The sequence below is a fragment of the Tamandua tetradactyla genome, chromosome 14 (genome assembly GCF_023851605.1).
Source record: "Tamandua tetradactyla isolate mTamTet1 chromosome 14, mTamTet1.pri, whole genome shotgun sequence".
In the NCBI taxonomy this organism is placed as follows: Eukaryota; Metazoa; Chordata; class Mammalia; order Pilosa; family Myrmecophagidae; genus Tamandua; species Tamandua tetradactyla.
Genome location: NC_135340.1, coordinates 29,589,352 through 29,607,253, shown reverse-complemented (window position 1 = coordinate 29,607,253; position 17,902 = coordinate 29,589,352). Strand labels below are relative to the sequence as shown.

General features: G+C 38.0%; 1 protein-coding gene across 6 annotated transcripts in view; it reads right to left on the bottom strand.

The window, feature by feature from the left end:
• Nucleotides 1-17,902, bottom strand: part of STXBP6 (syntaxin binding protein 6) — a 281,394-nt gene that overhangs the window by 180,051 nt on the left and 83,441 nt on the right. For 5 of the 6 annotated variants that reach the window (XM_077127054.1, XM_077127053.1, XM_077127055.1 and 2 more), the window contains one exon: nt 9,497-9,685. In XM_077127054.1, coding sequence (XP_076983169.1) covers nt 9,497-9,650 — 154 coding nt within the window. In that variant the 5' untranslated portion in view covers nt 9,651-9,685. Of the gene's footprint in view, nt 1-9,496; nt 9,686-11,568; nt 11,691-17,902 lie in introns of those variants that run through there. The other variant, XM_077127057.1, reaches the window with a different exon arrangement.

The window sequence follows — 17,902 nt, the reverse complement described above, 5'->3', positions numbered from 1 at the left end:
GTGATTCTAGAAGTTTGAATAAATCAGAGAAATCTGCATTTTCTTCTTGGTAACTAGGCCATTAGGTAGAATAAAAATTCCTGCTCAGTAACCCGATGAAATCCAAGGGAATTAAAAGACCACCCAGCAGCATCCTAGTGTGAATAACAGCAATTTAAAGAAAAAAAGCTAAACCAAGTGCCAGCGGGTAACCCAAGTGGACGGGTGAGCTCACAGCCCCGAGCTCAAAGTCCTGAGAGCAAGCCTCAAGCCTGAGCTGTCTCAGCTATCACTAAGACTTTGGAGCTGGTGTTTGCCTGATCCCCGACCCCCAACCCACCAGACATTTCACTCATTCCACCCCGGGCTGCAGGTCAGGGCACTGCGGACAGAGATGTGTCCACGACACAGTGTGGGGCTGGCAGTTTGAGGGAGTGAACAGAGAACAAGCCAACAGAATGAAACACTAGTGACACTACAGTGCTATTATTGGAGATGATATGGGAGGCCAGAGGAGACAGGTGTTCAGGGCATAGTAACTGGTCATCTGTTCTTTATGGTACTGGACAACTGCCTACCTGTCACTGCGGTTATCTGTAGTTTCTTCTGGAAAATTCATGGTAAGTGGTTTAGATTGACAGTATCTGGGATGGAAACGTTGCTCATTATCCCCTCCTCCCTTCTTCTCCAAACTCTGTCTCCCTTGCTCCTTCAATTCCCACTCTGCTTCTCTCTCACATTTTAAGGGAAGGGCAATAGGGAAACAACCTGGGGAAAATAAGAACATGAATGGGCCGAAACACTGGGTCCATAGGCATCTGCACCAGCCTCTCCCACTTGTGTTGTTTGCTTAACAGTACACGTGACTGACCCCAGAGGATGTTTTTGTTTTACTTTTTCTTTTGATCCCATGAAGATAGGTGTAGGAAAATAACATATCCCATTTCAGCAACAGGAACTCAACCTTCTAAGCCAGTTTTAACTCCCCATGAAGTTGGGTAAAGAGGCTTGAACACAAGGGACTTCAGAGCCCAATATATCCAGTGCCAACAATGTGCAATACTCATGAGATTAGAGTGGAAGTTTTCAAACTTTCTGAAATAGAAGAGCAGTATGATGTCCCTGGTATTCTTGATTGGGGGTTAAAAATAATTCTGGAAGATAAAGAATCAAGAGAAACCTGATTTAGAAACTGGGAGTAAGAATGAACTTGAGAACCTTGGCTGGGGTGGGAAATAAATGGGGGAGGAGGGAGCAAACTTGATAGGGAAAGGGGAAAGAAATGTGGAAAGAGGGATGGGAAACCCTCAAGGCCAAATTTGGGCCATTGTATGATTTTGCCTCATATGACATGGGTCACAGAGATCTGTCATAGACAAACATTAAGATTTTTTTTTTTAAAACTGCAGATGAATTATCTTTGCATGGCAAAAACAAGCAGAGGTCCCCATTAAATGTCAGTATAACAATGCTGTTAATAAAGTGGAGTATCTTCTCTGCATCACTTATTATATACACTGCTAATCTGAAAAATACCCTTGGGATAGAGATTATTATTCCCATTTTATAGACAAAAAAAAAAAAAGAGGCTCAAAGATGTGACAGAGAGAGTATAGCCAGCATCTTCCCCTAAGTCAGTTTTACCTTTTAGCCTGTGCTCTGATATAGCTGGGTGGGAGAATGCAGGAAGCAATAGGGACTCTTGGCATAGTGCATCTAACTACAACTTAAATGACAAATGAAAAGTCCCAATGACGCTGAACTCAACACAACAGCAAAAAGCGTCTAAAAGCAGTAACTTCAAAAACCACCCAAAACAACGAATGCAGCAGCACTGCATGCATTAAAGTCCTCTGGTCTGCTGCTTTGGAGCTGTCTGCCAGATACACAGTACCTCACCAGCCATGTTCCAGAAGGAGAGCTGACTTAGTTTTCCATTTCCCTAACTATCATTTGCTCTACCTTTGCAATAATTAGTCAAAACGAACATAAGTGAGTCAAGCTCTGAAACTCCTGTTGTTACCAGTAGGCTGGGTGGTGGGAGAGTACACAGATGGCATTTCATTTTTAAGTGAAATGTTTTGGCATAAGCCTCTGGTAGGAGTTTTCCCTTGTTGCCATCTGGTTTCAGTACTGGAACACACACATAAGAGAATGGAAAAAGAAAACTCTGTTGACGTGCTAAACCACTAGAAAATCTTAAGTGGCCAACAGCATATTCTCTAACTTGTCGGAAATGAGAGCACTCTGCCCAAGGAAATTTGTCACGTTTGTTTGTAAGGAAAGGAGAACTCTGTTCTTCGAATACACCCTGGAGGGAAAAAAATTTTTAAAAAAGGAAAAAAAATGCATATACTTTGGAGCCAGATGGACCCAGGTGGATCCCGGTGCTGTCAGCCTCATTAAACCTCAGCTACTGTATCTGTACAGGAAAAATACACACAGCAGCCAAATCGCGGGGCTGTTGTATTAATGAGATAATGGCTGATAAATGCTGAGTTATCTATGGTTGGGACTCTTCTAATCACAAGACTTTAACAAAGGCAAATATTACTACCAGTTTTTACAGGATGAGATCGAGAACCATTAAGGAAATACTAAAGAATCTGCAAAGCTTCTATGAAACAATTTTAACAAAGCAAGTTCATAAGCTGCAATATCCCCCTTCAGGAGCCTCTTAGAAATTTCCTGGAGCTTTAAAATTAGCTTTTTCTCTAAGAGTCAAATATATCCATTATCACAGGTGTTCTAGTATGTGGCTTTCTTAACAATCCAGTTAATGGTATATAGGGTTGTCCATACCGAGCCCAGAGCAACCAATGTTTAAACTTGCTGGGACTCAGAGTAATACTAAGACATGATTATAACTAAAGCTATGATTATCCTCTAAAGACATGCTTGGTTTGGGAATCCCTCTCACTCAGCTCCTATGCCTACGAGAGGAACAGAGCAGAGTGGCTGAGGAATGGGCTCTGTGGTTAAATGACCTACATTCAAATCTCCGTTTTGCTGGTTCCTAGTCAGTGACATTTCTATGTGCTGCTTCCTTGCCTATTAAGAGCGAACAGTCCTATTAGCTACCTCAGAACTTTGTTGTAGGGATCAAATGAGTTAATACACATAAAGGCAATAGAACCATGCCCGTTTACTACCGTTAGTACTACGATTACTAATCCAATGGCCACTGGTGTCACCCTGACCATCCTGAGCACAGAAGTATGTGACAGGCATACTGCAGGTGCCACTCTGAAGGTCGTTTATAAATGACACCTGGTGGCCAAGTCCACTGGGCCAGGAAACATTCCAGAAGAAACTCCCCTCCTTTTAACTCCATAGAACCAAGGGTTATTCTTGTTGCGAAAGTTTTAATCACATGTCTCTAAGCACACATCGCTGAAAAGCCAAAATTCTACAGATATAGCAGATGATTCTGCATCTTTCATAAAATATAAAAGGATAGAGGAAGAATCATAAAATCAAAGCACTGGAAATAACTTTCTGTTTTTAAGTGCATTGTCTTCCAGAGCTACCAACTTTCTATAGTAAAGAGAGCAGCTCACCCTGACATATATTCCAAATGTAGGAAAGTCTAGTAATCAATAAATGTATAAATGTGATAGGAAGACACAGTTTAGCTCAAATCCGGTCATGTCTCTATTTGACAATTGTGAAGAGTTGGAAGGAAATTTGCTCCTTAAAACATGGCCCTCTCTATGCTGCACTCCTCCCAACCCAGTGCAGAAGAAATATGGTGCTGTGGTGGTACAAGAACGAGCACTGGGGTCACAGAGGCTGGGTGGAGTGCCAATTCTGCCATTTCCAAAATGGTGGCCCCCGGCAAGTAACAACTCCTCCAGTGAGCGCTGATTTCTTCATCTGTGAAACAAAGAGCATACCACCTAATTGATAGGGGTCGCCGGAGGATTCAATGGAATTAAAACAAATGTTATGACATTTAAGATGAATGGTTTTTAATCTCTTCTATGTCATTTTCTTGACAATTCTTATTTTCAGCAATATATATACTTATATAATAAAGAATAATAAATACATATGATCATTGCAGTGGCTTCGTATTTTATTTTTTCTTTTGCTGCTAATACCTTTGTAGACCTTTAATTTCAGAGTGAGTTTCTTCATCTTTCCTGGATAAAAAACTCTTGGAAAGTCAACATTTACCACTTCTGAATGTTTCCATCAAGGTCAAATTTCACCTGTCTTGTATACTTCTATTCTCTTTCTCCTAATATTTATAGACGTTAAGATTCAGTCTGAATCAGAAAGTGGATAAAAATAATTTCTTTCTCATGCCAGATCACTGACAATTAAGTTAGATTATTCTAATTCCAATTACAAGAGACTTCTTGTAATTCTTTCTCATACATTTTCCTATTAACATACATTGATATTAACTTCCTGAATTTCTCCCTATATAATATCTGAGGAATAAGAAGGAAATTTGTTATAAAATTTCCAAGGGGATTTAGAATCCTAGGAACCTCAATCTAATTAGTTTGACTTTTTCAACTGAAGAAACTGAAGCCCCCTAACATTCAGAGACTGACTGTGGTCTGACTATGAGAAAGAGAATAAAAAGATACTTATTTACAATTGAGTACCAAAAATCTGTCATTACGTGTTAGGCACCTCAATAAAACAATCCGGGATATAATACCCCTAAATAGAGAAAATTCTCAACTTTAGCTTCAGAATCTCTTGGGCAACACTTTCAAAACATCAATAAACCTCCTCATTATCCCCGAATCTAAATTAGTAAAACTTAAAGTAGAGTCCAGACATCTGTATTTTGAAAAGTTCTAACAGTTATTCCAATGAAGAAACAAGTACCTAAGGTTGACAGTACTGACATAAAGCACAGTATCACCAGGTTCCAGACCACTGATCCAGGGCATTTCCTCCCACGCATATTCATTTACGTAATTTTATTGAGGAGTATTGAGCACTTTTTCTTAATAAGAAACTTTTACTCCCCCTACAAATTGAAAATCACTTCGGAAAGATTAAGATTTTCTGTTTCAACAAAACATGTAAAAGGAAGTACTAATGACAAAAATTAAAGCTCTGCCATGCTCCCACTATGGGGACGATGAGTAGCAAGCAGTCAAGGAAAGATTTTTACCCATTTACGGATATGAAAGCTTGCATAATGCATACTGAATTAAAACAGGATGATGAAATTTTAAATTTTAAATGTAAAATTATGGAATGTTCAGTAGGTAATAGGCCACTACTAATAAACTGATTTTAACCTCTCAGCATATTTCTAATTTAACTTTTTCAGATCCAAATTATCATGGAGAGGACAATGGACTGTAGAAACTGTTATGGGGGTAGAAATTGTTATTTACACTATGAATGAGTTAACAGTTGCAAGTTATACAGTATAGACTATAATCAGGTATGTGGTAAGCATAAATTTAAATAGCATTTCCCATTAAGCAATTATTGTGTCTATACCCAGCCATGTGCAAGGTGCTATAAGTAACTTAGAAGAACATGTAAACTCCAGTCCTTGAGTAACCTATGCCATGTGCAACAACAAGCTTAAGAGGCAGCACAAAATAAAGAGTTTGCATATAGAGAGGCCACATACATGCAAGCACAGGCTTTCATGATACAAAGCTGCTTCTGGGTGAGGGTTTAAAAAGGTTTCTGGGATAATTCCTCATAACTATTAAGAAGAGGTCCAGTTTTTACCCACCTTACAGGGGAGACTGAGATGAGATTCATAAATTCTTACAGTCGTTACTCTGGTGACTCTAAGATTTTTTTAAAATTAATTTTGTGATAAATTTACATTTAATAAAATGTGCCCATTTAAAATGTGCAGTTTGATGAGCTGTGAGAAATGTATACAGCTGGGTAACTACCTCCGCAATCAGCATATGCAGCACGTACACAATTGCAAAATGTTTTTTCATGCCCCTTTGTTAACAGTCCCATAAACCCCATCTCCTATCAACCACTAATGATCTTTTAATCACTATGAACTAATTTTGCCTATTCTAGAAGTTTTCATAAATAGAATCATACAGTATGTAGTCTTTTCTGTTTGTAGTCTTTTTTCACTCATCATGATGCTTTTGAAATTCATCCACACTGCTGCATGAACTGGTAGTTCAATCCTTTTTACTGCCAAGTAGTATTCCATGGCACAGATATAAAATAATTTGCTTGTTCATTCACATGTGGATGGACATTTGAGTTATTTTTTTATTATGAATAAGTCTATTATAAAATTTTGCAACAAGACTTTAAATGAACATAAGTTTTCTTTTCTCTTGAGTAAATGCCTAGGAACACAATTGGTAGGCTATATAAGCACATGTTTAGACTTTGTAAGAAACTGCATGTTTGTCAACACTTGGTATTGTCAGGTTGCTCTTATTCTGGTCAATGTTGAGAACAGAAAGCCGAAACCATTGTTTTAAGAATGTTAATCACAGAGGCATCTCAGTATTCCATTGTACTGCATTCAAGGAGACAATGAGGAAGCCCAATGTGAAACACTCAAATTGCATCCTAAAACCACAAGGAGATTACTTCTCTCCTTACAGAATTACAGCTAAAAACCCAAGAAAGATCATCTCATTTCTGTCATTACAGCACCCTTTTTGACAACTCCAGAGGATATACAATCCACTCTGAAAATAATAAGTCTCATGATCACAGACTCTACCTCATAGGTTATAAATTCTACCAGGCCACTGTGGGGAAAATTCACACCAAACAACATGAGTAAAAGACATTTGGACAGATAAAACATGAACGAATATCTGAGTATGCTTTTAATGCTGCAGTTTTCCCTTTAAAAAAAATGAACTCTTCATGTTGCTTGAAGAGTAATTAAAAAGTTTTTGTAGACATTGTCCTAATTTGGGCAATTTTTTCCCATTCCAAATGTAGAATTGGTTCTTATCAATGAGTCCACAAGTGTGGAGGGCCCTGGCCTCTCAGAGAGTGTAGGCAGTTCATGCAAACAGCAGGAAGGAGCCTGTCACTCTGGGCTCTGGTTTCTCTCCACAGCCTCCTACATGGGTTGAGCCACAAAGAGGTCATCCTTAGACTGAACAGGAGAAAAACAGAAATGCAAAATCTAGCACAGTCTTTTAATGAAGCTGCCATTCCCTCTGCCTGGAACGCCTTCTGCACCCACACAACCTTTGCATTAGAACCAGTGAAGCCTCACTTATCTTTCAGCTATTCGGTTCTCCCAACTAGGGCAAATTCTCCTCAGACATGCTTCAACATCAGTATACTTTCCCTTTTTACCCTTTTCACATATTATAAGCAAGTTTATCTTACTGAGTAACTCGTTAGTCTTCTGCCCCTTTTCCACCAAGCTATGTAAGCTCCATGAGTGAAGTTTTTCTCATAATGGAAACCCTAGCACATAGACAGTACTTAATAAATATATGACAGATTAATCAATTAATTGATGAATTAACTAGTTAAAATATTACCTTATCAAGGATGTGACCAATATGCTTCTAAGCTTCATGTAAGTTAGAAAACAATGGTGGCTTCTTCTCTCCCAATTATAAGAAAAATCAAACTGTGATAAACTCGGGTGTTCAAATTGCCCAGTCTTCTCCAGTCCCAATTTCCATTATACCATCTGCTTAAATGTCAGATCTACTTTATCCACCTATCTTCTCAAAATTCAAAACCAACAAAGAGGGTGAAGATTTTCAGAAAATGAGATTTTCCTCCATCAGAATGCAACATAAAAGTAATTCTCATAGTTTCAGACTTGAAACTTGAATGTTCTGGGAATTTGTAAAGGAAATGGCAGTTATCCAATAAATTCCAGGTCATTAAACTTCTATGGCAGGGGAAACGGTTATGCTATTTCACTGCGATTAGGTTATTAGAGTCTTTATATTACTGTTACAGACTTCATGAGAAAAAAATAGGTGGATAATAGCATAAGTCTAAAATAAAATGCAAACAAAATTGCCCTCTTTTTTCAGTTATACGTAGGTGTTACACAAAACGCAAGTGGCTTCTGGGACCACATTTCTTTCCTTCCACCAATCCCTCTATGTAAAATCTCAGTGAAACCCACTGAGAATAGAGATTAACAAAATTATCACCACTATGTGTTCTTGTCCATGTTCTGCTCAAAACAGAATTTATTGTCATGCATTTTATTCATTATTGATGTTAGTAAAAACTCTAGAATATAAATTTTAGAATAGGGAAATGAAAATACTTCCAAGACCTAATTTCATTAACAAAATACTAGGAAGATATTAAGAAAGGCTACGTCTTTCTTATACTTAGTCATTAGATGTTAACTGAGCACCTATTATGTGCCAGGTTAGGCACTACCTAGCGCACTAGAGGAATGCATACATTCTCTAATAACAACTTCATTTTATTGACCTAATCTTTATTTGGAATTAAAAGAGAGACCACTAACTATTTCAAGGTCAATTCTTTCACATTCATTCTTATTTAAATAAATTCTTTCTTCCAACCTCTGAAAAGATAATTCTTACTCAAGGGTTAGCCTCTCATTTCACTTCAAACTAAAATACAGTCTTATTATTATCTTCACATGTTTTTATTTCTGGAAAAACCTACCTCCACCATAAAATATATTCTGACTGAGTTAAATGATCAGAACCTTAATATATATATAAAAGCTATAGATGGAACCAAAAAAAAACAAAATTTTATTCCCAAGCCACAATTTAATAAACTAAAAAAAAAAGACAAATTAAAGTAAGCTTAATTCTTCCATCGCCTCATTACAAGAAATATTATCAGAAATATTACAAATGTCCCAGGTGTCCAGATTAGCATCACTCATAATTCCCTGGAAAATTCATCCAAATTTTATCTCAAAAAACTTGCTATGAATCCACAGTAAATCCCACAGATCTCTTAAAATCACAAACAGAAAGAAGAAAAAAATAATCCGACAAAATTTGAAGCTTAATAAAATAGATGTCTCTGCCTGACAAGGCAGAGCCGTCAGGCAAAGCAGTGATTTGTGAGCTGAATCTACTTTCTCACATTCTGTAGGTGCCAATATTTCTCTTGAAACAAGATTATTGTGATTACTGGCAACACTTAAGAAAAAGAAAGTCAATGCAACTTAGGTTACTAGTAATAACAATTATCCAAATACCAGAAATTGTTCTAAAACAAGAATCCCAGAGGACAAGCAGCTCTCTGTCAATGTTCTAGTGTAGGAAAGTATGGACAAGCCAAAACTCCACCAAACATGTCTGCCAATGCCTTTACAGAAGCCCTTCATGGGCTGAAATAAAAAACATTAAAATTGAATATTACTCCCTTTCCAATACAAGATGACCTCAAAAGTAGAGGTCCCACGAGTATATAGGATCAAAGCAAGACAACAGAGACAGGACTGGAAAAACAGACATCTGTAAAACCTGTGCACATAACTCTCTTGGGATACCTCAGAATGAGCCATTTTTAAATGGGAATTGTTTTAGTAACATTAATATCTGGGTTTCCTTACCTGACAGGCAGATATACGTTAAATATTCGCCTTGACCTCCAGTTGCTAGGAAAGGAATCTTTTTCTTTGTCCTCCTCTTGACTTGGACAGCTCCCAGCATCCTTTCATCAAGAGGCGCAAAAATTTCCTTGCTGATGGCAGCTTTGGCACTCATTGTAGAACAAGCCAGGAGGGCACACGGTGAATTTTCTAAAGAAGGAAAAGAGAAGGAAAGTTGGAATTGATGATGATCTCACATAAGAATGTGCATCAAGTTGATTTGCATCTGAAGCCACTTTCAATTTGCAGCTTAACCAACTTGGCTGAAATACATTATAGGAGCATGAAAAGCAAGATCTTTGTATTTGTAATAATTATGAAAACTAATAAATAAAAAGGAAATACTGATTCACTTCCTGCAAACGTCAAACACAATGTGAGATGCGCAACAGGAGATGGAATCCAGAAGGTTTGTCAATCTCCAACTGAACCTAAAAGAAACTAACAAGCACGACCCACCCTATTCCTATCCTGGAAGGAACACGGTATCACACTTCCACTTGAGAAGGCTTTCCACTGTCCAACAACCCCTAAAGTCAAGAAGTTCTCTATGGCCCTTCAAAATCCCCTTTAACTCTAATGTAAGTTCATTTCCTTAATTCTATTCATAGTGGAAATAATTATATCATCTTCTACAAAATATTAAACATGCAACAAAAGACCAATAATTTCATTGCAGTTCAGCTGGCCTGTAATTAATTCAGTTCAGACCAAGTAATTAATCCTTATTTGTTAGCCTCTTTTTCAATGGCTCCTATTTTGCAGTACTCCTCGGCATCTAGTTTTTGTGCTCTGGACTCTGGCCAAATTCTTCACATTTTCCTCTAGCCAAAGTGGACACAGAATTCTAAAAAAGTATATGACTAATATAAGTATTTTGGAATTGTTACCCAGCAGTTCCCACATGTTACGTGCCATGGTTAACTTGCAGTGAGTCCCCAATAATTAAGAAAATAAAGCAGTAGGCTGCTGACTCACAGTGAGCTCCCTTCCCCCCATTCCAAACTTACACGTACACAGTCCCCATGTTATATTTAGTTTTCCAAAAGTTCTACTTCCCTAATGGTCTGAATTCTGCTTATGTATGTCTACTCTATTCAAGGTCAATCTGAATTTTAGCCCTCTCATGGAAGAAGCTCAACAACAGTTGAGTAAATTTTATTCCATCATCTTGGTCTTAAATATTCTATGTCCTAATCACCAACCAACATTTGTTGCCAGTAAAAAATCAGAACTGGAGGTAAAAAGAGGGCCTGTGTCATGAAGATTGTATGGGGTTTTCAGAGACCCTGCATATAGAACAAGAGCTCAAAGGGTTGGCCAGCTTGGTGTAAAGTTGAGTCAATTAGTGAACAAACATATTATGTGCCCAATTCTATCTTCAGTATTGGAGATACAAGAAGTAACTGAGACATGATCCCTGTCCTCCAGGAGTTGACTGCAGACTACATCAAAAGCATCACTTATAGCCATATGATTTATGATGAAATACCAGGGGAACATTCTTCCCAAAGCAGGATTCACAAATGCTACCGACATAGCCATCCACCTGTAACTTGTCTACATCCATGACCTCCTGGTAGGAAATAGATATACTAAGAATGAAGCTTCCCTTAGGTTAAATAAATTTTTCCTAGTTTTAATCTTGTGATAGTATAGATATTCATAGTTGCCTAGAGAATAAAGAATAAAAGGTTTGTTTTTATATCTGTATCTCTATATTATAGATTTATTTCTGCTCTGACGGAATCTTATCATTGTCACCTGGCTTTGCATCCTGCCATGAAAACAAAATGACAGCAGTGTAAGGGGACCTGGTTTCCAATGTACTAAACACTAACTAGTATTCTTTGGTTTCCTAGAAGCTAGCAAACATAATTTCTTCCCCCATCACTTATCCCAGGACTTTCCTAGGCTGGCAATTAAAATTTATCAGGGACTTTTTAGCAAGAGAGAAGAGCATTAGTTCTTTCACAGTTCCAAGGCCTCTCACCTTTCACTATTTCAGGATATGCAAGAAAAAGAAAGCTTACATTCCATAAGTAACGTAGAAAGAAAGCTGTATTTCCAAACTCATTAGGCCTTCTCTGACCAAAGCTTTCCCCGCTGAGGCCATGGCTTTTACCTTTCCACCTCAAATTCACATTTTTCTAATCTGTAGTTAAAAGAAATAGAAAACTATCATTTTATTGTGTGAAATCTGTCAGAAAAAATAAAGATCAGAAAAAGAATATGCATGCTTTAAAAAGCTCTTAGGAAATCCAGTTCTTTTGGAAAAAGCTGTAAGAAATGGGAATGACTTTTTGTTGTTTTTTTAATACTCATATTCTGTGGCCAGGATCAGAAAAGGGGGGAAGATAGAACCAGTAACTTCATTCAGCACAAGTTTGGAATCAAACAAACTTGGGTTCAAATTTCAGCTGTAACACTTAAGACCTTTGTGACCTTGAGTAAATCTCCTAAACTGAGGAAAAGTGATCTACACCAGAAGGTACTTATGAAACCCAACTTTATTTACCAAATCCTTAACTTTTCTCATTCATGGATCTGAAACACTCTAAATATGTATAAATGGTTTATTTATTCTACGAAAGGCTCTAGTAAGCATTACAAGGATGAGGAGTTTATATTCTTCATTCTAGTTCTCAAGAAATCCACTAAGAGATTATCAGACAAGTACACAAAACAAGTATCTGCAAGAGAGAGAGAGAGGGAGGGAGAGAGAAAGGCAGATAAAATATTACTGAATTTCAAAAGCAGAAGAGGTCACTTTGTCAATAGGCTTAAAATGACAAGGTTCATAAAAAGGTTTCCTTCTTTGGAAGAAAAAACACTGGATGGACAGTGTGCTGGGTTGAAGGTATTTTGTACCCCAGAAAAGCCACGTCCTTTAATTCTCATTCAGTGTTACTGGGTGGGACCCTTTTATTGTTTCCATGGAGATGTGACCCATCCAATTGTGGGTGATAACTTTTGATTAGATGGCTTCCATAGAGATGCGTCTCTACCCATTCAAGGTGGGGTTGTGTATTGGAGCACTTTAGAGGGAACCATTTTGGAAAGAGCAACCAGAACCAGTAGAGTTCACACAGACAGAGACCTTTGGAGCTGAAGAAGGAAAACACCCTTGGACGAGCTTCATGAAACAAGAAGCCAGGAGAGAAAGCTAGCAGACATCTCCATGTGCCCTCCCAGCTGAGAGAGAAACCCCTAACTTCACTGGCCTTTCTTGAGTGAAGATAACCTCTTGTTGGTACCTTAATTTGGACAGTTTCATAGCCTTAGAACTGTAAACATACAACTTGATTACTTCTCCTATAAAAACCGTTCCATTTCTCGTAGATGGCATTCTGGCAGCTTACTAATTAACACAGGCGGGGAGACAATATAGGTAGGACTATCAATAGGAACCAGTTGCTATTCTTTTTGGTTAGCATTTAGCAGGAAGGGGCTGCTTTACAAAAGTAGTGGGAGCTAAGTTTGTTAAAGTTTGAGGCCATAATATGGAAAAGGAAAATGCTGCATGCCTGGCTAAAGACCTTTTACATAAATATAGAAAATTATCATAAATTTTCGTTCAGGACAATGATGTTAACAGGGCTTGCGTGTGTGCACCCACGCTGGATGCATGTTTTTAATACCACTCTGGAATTGATAATGTACACTGGATTAGAATGGAGAGAATTAGAAGGAAAAGGGAAACTGTCGTTGCTTTGTGGCAATCATCTATGAGTGTCTCCAAATCTGGTTGAATATCTGAATTCAAAGTGGAGTACTTTTCAAAAATACAGATTTCTAGGTCTCTTCTTCCCATAGACCAAATCAGAATATTGGAATGTGCATTTTAAACAACTCTTGAACTAGTCCTATTCAACCACTCTGCCACCTAATTTAAAAGTTATTAGCCTAAAGAGGAACTAAAGCCTGGTGATACTAGGAATGGAAAGAAAGAATCATTTCAGGAGAGAACACAGGCAGAGAATTACAGGATTTCCATCCCCAACTCTGCTTTGATTCAGCCAAGCAGCTTTATCAAGTCTTATGTCTTATGGTTGGTAAATCAATGTCCAGCCCAAGGCTTGGACCCCATTGTAAGCAAAATCAGTACAACAGCAATGATACATGACTAGTTACCCTAATCTACATTCCCTGATGGAGGTTTTTTCTTTTTCTGGTCCACAACTTCTATAGACTATAATTACAACACTTTTCCATCCAAGAAACCAACCTACATATGATTTGCAAGTCAAAGCAGCTGGCTGCCTTAAGTAGTAGTTGTAGAAACTAATTGCAATTAGTTTTGATCTTCCTGAAGCCTTTTCTTCTAAGGATCTCACTTTAACCCATCTAGTCCATATCCACTTCTGTTACTTCATGGGTACTGCAATGTGATAGTACCTCAATCTCCAAATAATCAGGAAATAAGATTATCCCTTAGATTAGAAGATGCAAAGTCAAATGACCTCAGGAATCAGAAAAATGTAGTACATGAGCAAAGTGGTACTAACATAAGATGTTTTGTATTCTAACCCTAACAACTTTTTTGTTTCTAGTAGTAGAACTGACGCTTGTTCTCTTGTGGTTAGAAGACAAAGAGCAGTGGCGAGGACTCAAGCAAATTAAATGCTGTCGCTGGCAGGGTATTTGTTATTGTGCAGAGGGCTCCAGGGAGGTGTAGCCAAAAGGCCTTAAATATCTCATCTGAGAAGCAAAACCCTCTTCAGGTGAGATAGTGACACCAGCTTTAGATATTTGATTCATCTAAGCTCAACATCCAGTTTCAATTTGATGTTTAATGCGCAAACTTCTGATCATGGTTTGGCACTGGCTGTGTCAACACAAATATTCTGGACTGTATGGTAGTTATAATTCTCACTAAATGAGTAACCAGAATTCCTGGCTCTAGTACCAGTTGCATAGGCTAGATAGTGTAGTCAACTTCAGAGGCAGATGCACTCAAACTGATACCACATTTCAGAGTCCTCAAGAGCCAAGGTAAGCTCTGTAAGGCTTTTTGGGGAGTGTCAGCTGGTCTTCCCTAGGGTGTGGGAACCAGAGAGAGGTGATCCCAAATGACTTGGAAATAAGAGGGTACGATTATTCTTTTAAGATAGAGCTTCTCTGCATTGCCACTGTCTTTTTGAATTTCCACAAGTGCAACTTCAGCTTCTACCTGTAATCTGAGGACACCACTCATGCAACCAGCTCAGACTGCCTTCTGCCTTCCTGGCTTTGGACCCATGTATCTAGTGTCTCTTGGGCATTTCCACTGAGAGCTATCCAGGACTCACCCTTTATCTTCCAACCGCCCCTCCTTGCCCCTCAAAGCTAACCAATAACCAAATCCTGCAAATATGTTTTAATATTTCTGGACTCCACATTTCTTCTTCATTCCTACCTCCTCTGCCTGGCTGGAATGATTTTGCCATCTCCCGAAAGGGTTCCAGTACTGCTGCCACCTCCCTCATAATTAAGCCTCTTCACTGGCTAGCGTAACATTCTAGAGCATAAGTGCGATTAAACCTTAACTACGTCTATTTTTTTTTCTCCATGCTTCAAATCTTGACAAAGAAACATAACTACATGGATACTGAAGTGGTCAACTGTAAATGTTGAAACTAACAAAGTAGAGAAATGTTAAATCACTTCCTTAAATACCCCAATATATATATATATATTAACTTTTACAAGTCAGATATTATTATAAGATCATTAAAACCCCAAAATAATCTAAAAATGTTAGTTTTTGTCTAAAGTCCAGAGATTTCAAATAAGGAGTCAGAAAACATGCAACTTGCTATGCAATGGAAATCAATTTTATTTTTTCTGGTTTTGTACATAAAGACCAATGAGATAATGTGATCGATTTATCTTCTTTAGAGAAAGCTCATTCCTGTAAGAGTTACTGATTTTAAATATGTGAAACTCCTACTTAAGACTACTTTACTTGTTTATAAGATATTTCTCAAGATAAAAATGGTAGTCTCTCCATAATATGTAAGCAAGTAGATAAATATAAATAATATATTAAACAAAAATTTAAATCTACCAGCCAAAAAACAAGGGTCCGATATGCCACTAGAATAGACAGTAGAGCTTTAATTTGGTGATAAAATTCAAAATTTAAAAGTACAATAATAATTCTTTAATAATTCTTTTTTTGTTTTTGCATGGGCAGGCATCAGGAATCAAACTTGGGTCTCTGGCATGGCAGGCGAGAACTTTGCTTGCTGAGTCACTGTTGCCCGCCCTCAATCATTCTTTTTGATATAAGCTGCAAGGGCTCTGGAATGGGCTTGCCACAGCATCAAATCGCATAGGAACAGCAGACCAAGAACCCGTTCTTAAGGAATCACAAACTTTACAAAAATTGGGACTGAGTCAATAAATCATACAGAAAATCCTTCTAAAAGCATCCTTAAAGAAGTCAGAAACTTCCAAACAGGAAAATTAAAAAATTCTAAGTACATGAACAAAGGCCAAAAATATTCTCTATTCTGCTACAAAAAATATTTAGAGATAGGCAAGGAAATACCTTCAAGGAGGAACTATACATCAAACAAAGACTGCACATCAACATCACCTGTGGTGCTCTGCTGGGCTGCCTGAGAGTCCGGACATCTCGGCAGCAAGCCTGGGACCTGTTTACTTGGGGATCTCTTTGATTTATTCTGCTGTACAATCAAGTTCAGAACCACTGTCTTTGGGAGTTTTTCCTTGTGTTCAATGAATTACATATAAAGTAAATGAAATAACAAATACTCCACAGACATTTCAGGGGGAGTACCCAGCAGATACTCTGTAAAACTTTAGGAATCAATCACTAAAGTTGCACTTTACGATTTACAGAGCACTTCCATATTCAGTCCCAAGTGTACAATCAAGATACCCACTAAAGGCGTCTCCCGGAAATTGCGTCAACTGTAAATAAGAACCTCTAAGTATGTGCTTTTATAAATTGTAAACTTTGCCATTTTTAAACCCACCCTTATTGATATAAGGATTATGAGGGAGTATTATAGTTCTCTCACAGGAGGTTAATATTTAAGTTGGAACCCTTTGAATCAGCAAGTCTACTTCTAGATAAAAGAGGTGTGAGCATGTGTGTGAGCATGTAACAGCTGTGTTCCGATCAGATTCAATCTTAAAAACAAAATATTATAAAGGACGTAAATATCCATCAGTATCCAGCCAGTCATCATTGGTTCAACACACAGCATAGCCCATCCACAAGATGGAACATGAAATAGGCTTTAAAAGATATGATATAGACCTATAGACAGTGACTTGAAAAAATGACCATGACCCAATACAGGGGGAAAATCGGGAGGTTACAAAACAAAAAATGAGCTCACGAATGTAAAACAGTAAATATGTATTTCTATGCATATAGTGAGGTCCAGAAAAAAGGTGTGCCAAATTGTTAATATGATTATCTCTGGACTTTGAAAAAGGAAAAACAGGTCAGAGAGACTGCAGGGAAGTATCCTTACTCCATTCGTACCTGACCAGAGTCCTTAAAAAAAAAAAATTGGCTCTGAGGTCATTTTTTTCCCTTCAAAACTGGAAGAAATATCAAAAAGCATTCACCGATATCAGTTAACTGTCTACTCTCTTTCCAGCTCCACTCCAGTCATGTTATCAGAAATCTCAAGGGTAAAATTAAATAAATCCTGACTCTCATAAAGTTGTGAGAAAGGAGGGGAAATGCTGTGAGCAATTGCAACAAGGTCTTGTGAGGAGAAAATGGCACCCTTCCTCTGAGCAAACGCAGCTCTGTGGCAGCCTGGTGAGCAGACCCCCAGCTCTAGGAGTGCGCTTACACTTGCTTCCTGGCACAAACACCTTTGGGGCAGTGCAAAACCAGCGCAACCAAAGACAGCAGCCCTGGTCGTGATTTTTAACTCCTTAAGAAAGGAAAAAGGGCAGCTCCAGCTCACCATTCAGGTTCCTAAATACTAGAGATTTGGTTGGATTTCTTTTCCCCATTTATGCTAACCTTCCTTGTGCAGGAGACATTATGTTCACAGGATTCTCTGAGCCGGTGACTCACGTCTGCTTCAATTATAAACCTAGACTATTCTCATCTCTTCTTTTCCTTATTTATGTTTGGTAAGCACATTTCTCTTACAGCCTTAATATCCAAAGAACAAACCCTACTCTACACCCAAACCACAACACCTTTGCTTGCATAGGTTTATTTACACTGCAGTGTATTGCTTAACCTTCTTGTCAAACCACTACATTTCCACTTCAACGAATGCTACAAGAAAGCCAAAAAGTAACAATATGAACAAAAAAAAAATCTCCCTGGTACATGCCATTTGGAGAATTTGTGGAGCTCAAGATTTCAGAAGCATCACTCAT